Genomic DNA, 11,936 nt, shown 5'->3' with positions numbered 1-11,936 from the left:
TCATGCTCTTTTCTCTCTCATTCTTAAACCCAGCACCACAGAAGAAGAACAAGGTATCGCTCAGTATTAACCGTCTTTTCGTGAGTCGTCGTAAAGTCCAACTTATTCCTCGTCATCCGTGTCGGGAGGGTGGGGTGTTCCCTTGGGGCTGTTGAGCCACTCAATGTGTCTCAGACGACGACGGACCTCCTGCTCCTTGAGCTCCTTCTTGGTCTTCTTCTTCTTCTTTCTGGCGCGGAACTTCATTTCAGAATTATCCTCGGCGCCAGAGTTGACCGCGCTGTTGACGGCACTGTTGGCGACGGAGGAGACGGCGGTGGAGGCGATGGCGCTTCCGGGTACGCTGCTGTTGTCCTCGAAGGAGCCGAGGTTGATAGCGGCGTTGCCGCGGAGGGCGACACGGCCGTCGTTGACGTGCCACTGCTCGGAGCACAGGGCGCCGACGAACTCCTCGTTATGGGAAATGAGGATGACACCGCCCTTGAACTCACGAATGGCAACGGCGAGACCGCCGAGGGAGTCACGGTCCAAGAAGTTAGTCGGCTCGTCGAGTACCAACAAGTGAGGGTTGTTCCACATCGCACCAGCGATAACAACCTTGACCTTCTGGCCACCGGACAGGGAGCCGATCTCGTTGTGGTTGGCAATCTCAGGATCCAGACCGAGGTCCTCAAAGTGCTTGGAGATAACGGTGGGCTGGAGCTCACGGTAACCGAGACCCTCGCGAGATGCTTCGTGGTCGTCGAACTCTTGGATGAGCTTGTCGAAGCCCCACTCGATCATGGTCTCGCGAGACACCTGAGTGTTGTACTTCGGAAGGTATCCACGCCATTTACTACGTTTTGTTAGGACATTTGCCATGTGACTCGGGAATTAGGTTGTGCTTACATCTCGTATTGGAAGGTCTTCTTGTACTTTTGACGACCAACGATAGTCTCGAGCTGACGAGCAGACTTGCCGTCCTTGAGATCGATGAGCTTATCCATCTGCTCGCGATCCTTGTCGGAGAGCATACGGGTCTGCTTCATATGGACCTCGCGATCGTCACCGTTGGCGTAACGCCACTGCAGGTACTGGTTGGGGGTCTTCTCAAGATGCATCTCGACGTGCTCAAGAGCGTGCTGCTTGATGTACCCGATACGCAAGTTGGGGTGCTTCTCGACCTTTCCGGTGCTGGGAATGACCTCACCAGTAAGAATCTTGATGAGCGTGGACTTGCCGGCACCGTTGGGGCCGATAATGGCCACTCTGGACGACAGAGTAAGCTGGCAAGTAACCTCAGCGAGAGAGGGCTTGGGGGCCTTGGGGTATTGGTATGAGACGTTGGTCATGCGGATAATGGCACGGGTCAAGGACTTGACACCAGTCAGGATACCCGGGGGCGGGAACTTGAACTGAACCTGGGAAGCGGAGAGCGTGTAGTAGCTCTTTGCCTCGGGGCGAACCTTGACAAAGGCAGCGAGGTTGCCCTTGTAGCAGGCAAGCTTCTTGTTGGGCTCGTAGTGGTAAATATCCGTGGTGACGTTGTCGAGGAAACCGGAGTCGTGAGAAACGATCAAACTGGTGATGTCGGGGTGGGTCTTGAGGTAGTTCTCGAGCCAGGCGATGTTGGCAACATCCAAGTGGTTAGTAGGTTCGTCCAACAACAGGACGTCGGCGCCCTTCAGCATAGCACGAGCCAAAGCCAACTTCATCTTCCATCCTCCAGACAGGGAGCCGACCTTGTGCGACTGGCGCTCGTCAGGGCCACTGCCGAAGCCGAACTCATCAAGAACCTCGACGACCTTGGCACGACCGCGAGCCGCGATCTCCTCGTCCTTGAGGACGAAGTCTAAAATGCTGATATCAGCATCCTCACCCTGGTTGTGCTCGACGTAAATGGTACGAAGAACATCCTGGGGAGGGAAACCCTCGAGCTTGCCGTTGGCGATACTGCGCATCAGCGTGGACTTGCCAGCACCGTTGCGACCGCAAAGACCGTAGCGGTGACCCTTGAGCAGTCTCAGGTTGGTGTGGGAAAGCAGCAGCATGCCACCGTATGCCAGGGAGAAGTGGGCATTGACAATCTCCGTCTCGCCGTCGTCCTCCTTCTCGGGAACACCGTACTTGCGCTCGTCCTCCTCGACGTAGTACTTCTGAACGCTGTCGGCGATGGCAATATTAGAGCTCGGGGCCAAGGCCTGCAGGTAGGGAGCGATGCGTGCAGAGATGCGCTGAACAAAACGATGGTTGACGTCCTCGGCAACCTGCTCGCAGATGTATGGGCGAGCCACCTTGTAGATGTCGGTGACGGCAAGGCCGCCGCTCTTCTTGATCTCGGCATCAAGGATCTTGCCGACGTCCTCGCTCGAGACACGCTCGATGACATCCTTGTCGTCACCCATGGCCTTCTCAATGACATCCAATGCTCTCTTAGCCAGCTCTCGGACCTCGGGGAGGGAAGCGCGGTCGTAGACACCCTTCACACCTGGCTGCAACTTGGGCAAGAAGGTTCTGGCCTCGATCGGGTCGTGAACCAGCTTTGTCAAGTTCTCGACGACAACGACGGTCTGGCGGAGAACCTCTTGAGCGGTAGAGGGGGTGTTGAGGGAACGCTCCAGCAGGGGCGTCAAGAGAGCAAGGACGGGAGAGGTGACGATGGCGACGAAGGTCGTCATGGACAGGGCGTGGATGGCCTTGCGAAGAGTCTCGGTGGAGGGGTGGTGCATGGTATCGATGAGAAGAGGCACGCGAGGGGCGACGTCGTCGTTGGAAAGGAGGGCGGTAAGGGCGGTCATAGTCTGGACAGACTGCTTCTCGACCTCGGCCTTGAGGTCGTGCATGCCGCCCTCGACGATGGGGATGAGGCCAGCCAGCTTTGTTCCGATGGCCTCACGGAGGACATCCTGCTCTTCAGCCTGCTCCTGGGTGGAGCCGACAGTCTGCTTGGCCTTCTCGGCGATCTTCTGGAGCAAGAGGAGGGCAGCAGCAGTTCCCTGCCACTTTCCGGTCCTCTTGGACAGGTAGGTGTGAAGAACGGGCAGCAGACCGACAACGAGAGCCTCGGCGCTCAAGTTGTTGAAGAGGGCGTCCAGCGCATATTGAGCAGACTCGCGGACGACGGAGCCCTTATCGGCCAGGGCGTCGAGAGCTGCAGGAACGAGGGTGGCATCCTGAACAAGGAAGACAACCTCGCTCAAGGGTGACTTGGGGGGCATGCGCTCAAAGAGGGCACCCAGCAGGTTCTGGGCGCACTCGCGAAGCTGAGGAGACTTCTTGTTGGCAACAGCCTTCTTGATCTCGGCAAGAATGCCATAATGGGTGAGACCTTGGTATCCGACCGTGTTGTTGAGGACTTCGCAAAGACCGTAGGCGGCATCGACTGAGGCGGCGGAAGTGGTCGCGGTGAAGATGGAGTTCAAGAAGGCGGAAACCTCCTCTTGGGATGGCGGGGGAGGGGCATCGCCCTTGGCCACGACGGTCATGTTCGCTTGGTGTTGTTCCTGCTGCGATAAGGGCGGGGTTACAGGGTGAGGCATGGAAGCGACAACCAGCACTCGGAGAGAGGGGTCGGAGGGCGAGAGAGGGAGAGAGAGCGCGCGCGAACAAGGGGACCTCGCTTCTGCAATTCTGAAGGAGGAAAAACCGGAAAAGAGTTTCGCGGGAAAGAAAAAGGATGCTCTCGTCTGTCCTCTCTCTCGTGGGACGGCGAGTTTGTGTGGTGTAGGTCGTCAGCAACAAGTGTCCCTCCGTCGCAACACAGATTTTTTTTTAGATTGGGCACTGCAAGTCCGGGCGCGATTTTTCCCTCTTTGTTTCTCATAATCCACCAGCAGAATCGCATCCTTGGCCCATGTGAAAAAAAAAAATTCAACTTTGTATCTCGCCCCCTATCGGAGATATCTTATTGGTTGCACCCGCTTACTGATCTCCACCCTCGCCCCCAATCTCCGTAGCGATAAACGAGTACGTACCGCGGGGCTCCGTACCTCATCTTTTTCGCTCCGCTGCGAAAGGCTCTTGATGCCCGAATTACCAATCCAACTACGCAACTCTCGTTGCTCAGCACGGAAAATGGGAACCAAGGGTCCAGCGGAAAATCGTTCATCTCTTCACCTTCAAGTTTTTGAAGAATTCTCTTCACATGTTGGATCCCTCCGCTGCGGTTGCTCCGGTGCCGGCGTCGAAATCCCGTTGAAGAAGCGCGGCCCACCCCGCGGTTGCGTCCCGCCTCAGCGTCGGCCAAAGATTCGGCTAAGTGGTCACTGTCCTTCCATCTCGTTTCAAGATATCAACAAATTTCGTCTTGCGAGTGCGACCCTGTTTCGTGCGCAAGAGCCTCTGGTCAGCGTGGGTTCAAGGAGGACCGAAGGCAGCGTTGCTTCTCATTCTCCCACTGATGCAGGCGTCTAGCCCGCTTTGTCTTATCTCGAAAGGGCTCTTCTAGTCCGTAACACCGTTATGCTCTGCCTTGTAGATACTCCATGCAGAGATTGATGCCTTCCTGACGACAAGCTATGTGGAGAATAATGTGTGGCGTACATGGCGTACATGGCGACCCAAGAAACCTCTTCACATGTGGCAGCCATGACCAGCAGAGTTTCGGCCACAGCCGTTTGCGAGCTGAGGCTGCACTGTCGGCTGTTTTTGGCCTTGGTCTAGTCTCATCGCTCTCAGAACTATTCCCATCTGTATCGTAAGAACTGGCCAAGGCGAGTTCGACGTCACACATGGGTCGACCAAATCATGAGAGACCCTCGAGGTCGCCAGGCTGATCTTGGCCCATCGGCCGACTTGCAGATTGGCTTCCTCTTCCGATGTGAGCCGTGTCTAAATGCTGAACTGATTTTGTGGAAAAATTGGTCCAACGATGCATCCAGAGGGCTTCAACATTGGCATTTCGTCTTCTTCACAACCTTGGAGAATTACGGCCTGGCGGTGTTTTCCTAAGGACATATCCTGCGATGATCAGCAACCCGGCCAGTCTGATGTGTAGCATCAGCATAAAAGCATAAGTGTACCAGAACACTCATCAGACGAAGTGAGCAGCACCTTACGTAGTAGTCAAATTCTCGAGGGCCTGGAACATTTCCACCCGTGACGTTTGGATCACTAAACTGCCTCCCCGCTGTAGTTTAGTTTTGCTTCTCACATCGGCCCCGCACATTCCAGCTGCTGGCCTTTGAATGCTTCTGAGCGTCGTCAAAATCTAGCTGAGACACCGTGTTTCTCTTTCCCGAAGCTGGATGGATCGAGGTCGAGGAGGCAGGCAAATTTGTGCGAAATTGGGGATAAGGAAGCTTGCTTTTTTCACAGTCTCAGCTCATGGACGGACGTTATTGATGCTGGAGAAAAGGCTGGCGGCAGATGGCTCCCTGCTTCATATTGAGAGTAAAATGTGACGTCGGGTTGATCAGAAGACGAAATGTGGCCTGGAGCACCTGATATGGTCTGCCAGCTTTCGTCAGTGTCCTTACCTTCGTCGGTGGGTCATTCGGTATCGCATCTTGAGACTGAGATGAGGTGCAAGACGGGATGGAATCCATCGCATCCAAGCGGGAGATCTCCGGTGCTTACCTTTCCTGAGATTCGGATATGCTTACCTAAGATGAGGCACATTGTCCAAGAACCTCAGCAAAGTTACAAACAACAACCTAAAAGTACGGAGTGCCTAACACTCCTGGAAATAGATGGGAATTTGGAGGGAATTTGGCATGCTTCTGCCGGGTTCTGGCTCTTCCAGGGGCAGACGCTAGGTATCGTAGGCCCGTGCTGCCGAGGCCCCGCGCCAATCAGCGGGGCAGCCCAAGAAGAACACAGCTCCACTGGCCTAATGGCGCTGCAATCGAGGACTGGAAGGCCCAAGGGACGTCACTAAGACAGGGGCAGCGGTCCAAGCGTGGAGTATCCAGTACGTACCTAGACCCAGATTCCCCCACTGTTTCAACCGGAAGCTCCCAAATCCAGGCGGGCACGGCCTGATCCCTCTGCAATCAGCAGCGTCCCTTCAATTGTTTTGTCACTCATTCCAAGTTCCAACCCTTCTCTTCTCGTCTTCGCAAGTATTTGTCTGATTGTCCTGACCCGACACTGACATCACGTCAACTTCCGAGGTCGCCTACGCTCTTCACATACTCCCAGACTCCATCTCGATTGACCGAATTCGAGTTGCTAGCACCGTCTTGCCTATACCCCCAATTGTCTCCGACACGTACCGAAAACTGCTTCGTTACAATACCATCCCCGAGGGCGTGTCGAGCAATGGTACGCCAGTCGAACCGTGCTACCACAATTCGTCTCTGAACAGGACTGGTGCGCTCGTCAGACGCAGATCCAGCCTAAATTGTACATCATTGAACAAAAACCAGAAGCATTCAACTTCCCCTAAGCGGATCTAGAGTCACGGCCACGGATAGTACAACATATATTCAATCTGTCCGCTATGGACCCAAGCAAAGAGGGACTCTTGGGCGACAAGTCCCGCCGCTCCTACGATGGAGAATCCGACGACGGCTCCGACATCGACGCCACGGATTACCTCGAGCGAAATGAACAGAAGCAGGAGTCAAGATTCCCCAAGCCCGCCTTCCTTTCCGCCAGGCCGCGGGGCTGCATTGCAGCTTTCAGAAGACTATTTCAGGGTCGCTCGAAGCTATGCCTGCTCATCACCGCTGTCGTCTTCATCATGTGGGTATTCATCAGCGCCGGAGGAGCCGTCATGTACAAGAAGTTCAAGGGCGCGCCCCCCACCGGTCTATCGCCACCATGGTACCCGACTCCAAAGGGTGGCATATCCAAGAATTGGGCAGAGAGCTATCAGAAAGCCGGAGAGATGGTCGCCAAGATGACGTTGCCTGAAAAGGTCAACATTACAACAGGAACTGGCTGGATGATGGGTCTCGCGGTTGGCACGACTGGCCCTGCCGTCCACGTTGGCTTCCCGCAGCTCCAACTACAAGATGGTCCCCTTGGTATCCGGTTTGCCGACAATGCGACAGCATTCCCTGCTGGCGTCACTGTTGGCGCTACTTGGAACAAAGAATTGATGTACCAGCGAGGCAAGGCCCATGGTCAAGAAGCCCGAGGCAAGGGAATCAACGTGCTCCTCGGACCCTGCGTTGGACCCCTCGGTCGACTGCCTGCCGGCGGCCGCAACTGGGAGGGCTTTGGCGCCGACCCCTACCTGTCGGGTATCGCTGCCGCTGAGACGATCAAGGGCATTCAGGAGGAGGGCGTCATGGCTACCATCAAGCATTTTGTTGCCAACGAGCAGGAACATTTCCGACAAAGTTGGGAGTGGGGATTGCCCAACGCCATCTCTAGCAACATCGACGACCGGGCCATGCACGAGCTGTACGCGTGGCCATTCCTCGATGCCGTCAAGGCTGGTGTTGCCAGTGTCATGTGCTCTTACAACCAGGTCAACAACTCGTACGCTTGCGACAACTCCAAGCTTCTCAACGGTATTCTAAAGGACGAGATGGGCTTCCAAGGCTTCGTAATGAGCGACTGGCTTGCACAACGTTCAGGTGTCGGCAGCGCTCTCGCAGGCTTGGATATGACAATGCCTGGCGATGGTCTATTTTGGCAGAATGGAAAATCTCTCTGGGGCCCCGAACTTACTCGAGCCGTCCTCAACGGATCCGTTCCCGTCGAACGATTGGATGATATGGCCGTTCGTATCGTTGCTTCCTGGTATAAGCTGGGCCAGGACGATAAGAAGCTTTACCCAGATGAGCTCCCCAATTTCTCCTCGTGGACCAACGACAAGATGGGTACCCTCGCTCCCGGTAGCAAGACACCCCAACCTGAGGTCGAGGTCAACAAGTATGTTCATGTGCAAGGCAACCATTCTGACATTGCCCGCCGCGTTGCTGCCGAGGGCACAGTGCTGCTCAAGAATAAGGACGTCTTGCCAATCAGCAGAGACGGCTTCATCGACGCGAAGCGCAAGCGCCACGAGGGCAAATTGAAGATTGGCATCTATGGCGAGGACGCTGGTCCAGGCAACGGCCCGAATTACTGCGCTGATCGCGGCTGCAACCAAGGGACACTGGGCTCGGGCTGGGGCAGTGGTGCTGTGGAATTCCCGTACCTCGTTACTCCTGTCGAAGCCTTGAAGAAGGGTTTCAAGTCTGAGAAAGTTGAGCTGTCCGAGTATCTCACAAACTCGCCCCCATTCCAAAAGGACCCCTCTGTGCTGCACAACCAGGACGTCTGCATCGTATTTGCGAACGCGGACTCGGGAGAAGGCTTCCTGGCATGGGGAGGCATTGGCGGTGATCGAAACGATCTCAAGTTGCAAAAAGGAGGAGACGATCTGATCCTCCTGGTTGCTGACAATTGCGGCAAGGGTGAAGGCAACTCAGCAGGTGGTGATACCATCGTTGTCATTCATTCGGTAGGACCCGTCGAAATGGAACGCTGGATCGACCATCCCGGTGTCAAGGCCGTCCTCTACGCCAACCTTCCAGGAGAGGAGAGTGGAAACGCGCTAGCGGACGTGATCTTTGGCGATGTCAACCCCAGTGGCAAGCTGCCGTATACGATCCCCAAGTCTCTGAAGGACTTTGGACCTGGCGGACAGATCTTGTACCTACCCAACGGCGTGGTGCCCCAGCAAGACTTCTCTGAAGGACTCTACATCGACTACCGACACTTTGACAAGAACAACATTGTACCTCGTTTTGAATTTGGATTCGGTCTTTCATACACAAGCTTCGAGTTTTCCAATGTCACCGTCAAGGGCGTCAAGGAAAAGAGCGCACTTCCTCCACCTCGTCCAGCGCCCGGGGCGGAGCCACCAAAATTCAGCGACAAGATCCCTGACAAGAAGGTGGCTTTGTTTCCGGAGGGGTTCCGCAAGCTCGAGAAATATGTGTACCCATACTTGGACACAGTTGACGATATTTCTTCAGAACCGTACCCTTATCCAGACGGATACGAGGTGAAGCAACCTCCATCCCAAGCCGGCGGTGAAGAGGGCGGTAACCCCGATCTGTGGGAGACATATGTCACCATCCAGGCGGACGTCACCAACACCGGCGCTGTAGCAGGCAAGGTCGTCCCCCAGTTGTACATGTCGTACCCGAAGAATGTGCACGGCGTGGACTTCCCCGTCAAGGTCCTTCGCGGATTTGACAAGTTCAACCTGGAGAAGGGCGAGAAGAAGACCGTCACGTTCAATGTGACACGCCGCGACCTCAGTTACTGGGACGTACGGCAACAGAACTGGGCGATGATTACGTTTGGAGAGTATTCGTTCCTTATTGGCGAGAGCTCGAGGCATCTGACGCAAATGGGCAGTTGGTAAACAGATGTTGAATATTTCTTTGGTTTCCACTATTTTGAAGCCACGTATGTTTATGAATTGAAGATTGTGGGAAAACACATATGGGAGTTTTGTTTCTGATTCAGTATTGTTGTACATGATGAGACGACATAGGGTCTCGTGAAGGTGGCTGATCTACGTCTGTAGAATGTGAATAGAGCTACTTGAATACTGTGACGTTTAATTCAAGCCCTGGTTGACTTGAATATGTTTTACTCGTACTCGGGTGTGGCGAAAGTGCTGGGAGCGGCAGTCTATCTGAGAGGAATCATGGCCAGAATCATTTACACTGATCCACGACTCAAGTTGCAAGGCGAGGAAGGCGCAAAGCACGGCACATCCGGAGATAGTGATGGAGTTGCATGGTGGCGAGTTGATGTAGGCATTCAAACTGGAATCGGACCGGTCTTGAGACTGTATTCCAAGGTAGAGGTGTTTGACTAGGTACTGGAAGAAGAAGTTTCTTGAGGTACCAAGCTTCCAGCAACCATGTGCCGAATGCCGCATGACGTTTGACCTGATGATCATTTAGGTCTCGTCATCCAGGCAACAGCGACGTGTGTTTGGATAGACTTGTTCCAGGCAGATGTCTGTCAATACGACGCAGTAATGAACGTACTAGATGTTGTCGGCTTGCTTTGAAGTTAGTGAAGGCATATTGAAACTTCGCGGAGTTCACGGAGTGTGGTCAGCAGGTTTACTGGCAATGTGGCCGTGGAAAAGAGCTCCACTCCGTGAGATAAGCGGAGGCCGCTGGGCTCGGGGACCTCGATCATTCTCTTTTTGATCAAAGGTGTGCGACACAGTGGATTGCTGTTACCCGATGCAGTCAGCAGCAGAGAAACAATTGGAAGTAGGTAGTGAGAAACACGTGATCGGCTCTGCAATGGGTAAGCCCAACCTCATAAATCTCACCGACCCAACGAGCTGTCTGCGCGAGGAGTGGGGGTTGCAGGCTTGTTCTAAACGCCGTCAATTATTTTCTAACTTACCTACGTCACGTGTGGTCAACTTGAACGATTCTATAATTTCTTTCTGGCTTACAGAGCAGAGTGCAGTATGTTGACGGCTGACATATCATCGCTTGTCGTGAGAATGTGACGTCTCGGCGTGAATCACTGGCTATGACGAAGCGCCCCGAACAGAGACCATTTCGCCATGGCAGCGAGTCTAATTCATGGTAGAATCCACTACCGACACAACAGAATCTGAGGTACGGTTACGTCCGGCGTGGGGGTGTTGAAGTTGAGATGATGTGAAGGTGGAGATGGAGATGGAGATGGAGGGGAGATTTGGAATGTCATACAAGGCACTTGAGCGCACCAGGCGACAGGACTTTCGCCTCCGCCCCGGCTCCGGCGGAGTTCACGATGGCAAGTGCTTGTCAAGTGGAGGGATGTAAGAGCGGATGCAAGGCACTGCTTCCAATCTTGCATTCAAGACACCCTGGAAGCTGTGGAAGCTGCTCAAGAGGGAGCCATAACTCGAGGCACATGCCTGAAAGGTACCTTTAGGTAGGTTGGCTCCCTCCATGAGAAATGATTCCCCATTGGGAGAGAAAGAATGAGAGCTACGGAGCTTCCTCCTTGTCTCCTTCTGCCGTCTCGTCGGATTATCAGGAGCCGGATGGCTTAGGGAGGAGCGACGGGGCAAGCCACATCCGCAGCGAATCACGGCCCTTGCTTCCCTCTTTCTTCGGATTTCCATTGGCCGATAGTATCCACTTGAGCTTATAAACTGGGCCACTCGCATTAGGCTGTGGCGCAGTCGAGAGCATTGTGCTGTCAGATCGCTGTGTGCGCGTGTGACGTTTCTCTGTCTGCCGTCTGCTTGTTCTCTTCTTCCCAGCTTCCATCCATGCTTCATCCCGTCCTCTCATCCCAACTTGTGTTAGTCGCCGCGCTTGCTTCCAGTCTACCGCGAGTCTCCCGGCCCTGTCCGACCTTTCGAGCCGTAACACAGCAAACCAAATGCTTCGCATCGCGCTTATAATCCTTTCTTCCTGGGCCATAGACGGCGCTTCCGGTATCTCCGCTCTTCCGGCGCTTGGCTCATCGTCAAGTGCTCCTCCGGGGCATACAGAACCCTCGAGTCTGCCTCGCCAAATACCCAACACGGGGTTTTCAAGGCTATTCTGACATCTTTGTATGCTTTTCGCTCGGCGCTTGGAATCCTGTGTCGGATGGGGCAAATTGCTTCCTTTGGAGCATCCTGTTGATACAGGATCGACCAGACAGATCTCCTTACGGCTACAGTATGTCGATCGATCTGCTCAGGTAGGGCCGGATCTTACAGCTACTCCCAGCCTCAACTTCAGCAGCCCGTCGTCGACTTCCAGAAGAAACCCCTCGGCCCATAATCATTGGCCCAAGACCCTAGCAAGCGGGAAGTTTGGGAGCCGAGGCACGGGCTTAGCCATGCCTCAAAGTCTAGAACCAGAATCACCCTAGTACTGTTCCCAGCCTCTAGGAACGCCAAACAAGCGTGCAGGATGCCCAACCTGAAGCAGACGACAACCTCTATCCTAATGATCGAATCCTTCACAACAGGGATTCAAGATTCCTCACAATGGGCCCACATCGGAGCTCAGAGTCCCCTCCGACACATGAATAAAAGAGTTCGAGCG

The 11,936-nt window shown here is 54.5% G+C and overlaps 3 protein-coding genes across 3 annotated transcripts; 2 read left to right on the top strand and 1 right to left on the bottom strand.

The window, feature by feature from the left end:
* Window positions 1-102: 102 nt before the first annotated feature.
* Window positions 103-3,973, bottom strand: CLUP02_09369 (ABC transporter; the record flags this gene model as incomplete). The annotated part of the gene is made up of 3 exons (XM_049288348.1): window positions 103-835; window positions 889-3,609; window positions 3,954-3,973. The coding sequence occupies 3 exons, from the start codon at window positions 3,971-3,973 to the stop codon at window positions 103-105; spliced, it is 3,474 nt and encodes a 1,157-aa protein (XP_049145492.1).
* Window positions 3,974-6,421: 2,448 nt separating this feature from the next.
* On the top strand, window positions 6,422-9,292 carry CLUP02_09368 (glycosyl hydrolase family 3 N terminal domain-containing protein; the record flags this gene model as incomplete). Its single annotated transcript, XM_049288347.1, has 1 exon — window positions 6,422-9,292. One exon carries the CDS (start codon window positions 6,422-6,424, stop codon window positions 9,290-9,292), a length of 2,871 nt encoding a protein of 956 aa, XP_049145491.1.
* Window positions 9,293-10,848: 1,556 nt separating this feature from the next.
* On the top strand, window positions 10,849-11,669 carry CLUP02_09367 (uncharacterized protein; the record flags this gene model as incomplete). The annotated part of the gene is made up of 5 exons (XM_049288346.1): window positions 10,849-11,026; window positions 11,066-11,106; window positions 11,205-11,263; window positions 11,324-11,455; window positions 11,534-11,669. The coding sequence occupies 5 exons, from the start codon at window positions 10,849-10,851 to the stop codon at window positions 11,667-11,669; spliced, it is 546 nt and encodes a 181-aa protein (XP_049145490.1).
* Between the last annotated feature and the right edge of the window lie 267 nt (window positions 11,670-11,936).

This window comes from Colletotrichum lupini, chromosome 4 (genome assembly GCF_023278565.1).
Source record: "Colletotrichum lupini chromosome 4, complete sequence".
In the NCBI taxonomy this organism is placed as follows: domain Eukaryota; kingdom Fungi; phylum Ascomycota; class Sordariomycetes; order Glomerellales; family Glomerellaceae; genus Colletotrichum; species Colletotrichum lupini.
This window is presented reverse-complemented; position numbering and strand designations above follow the sequence as displayed.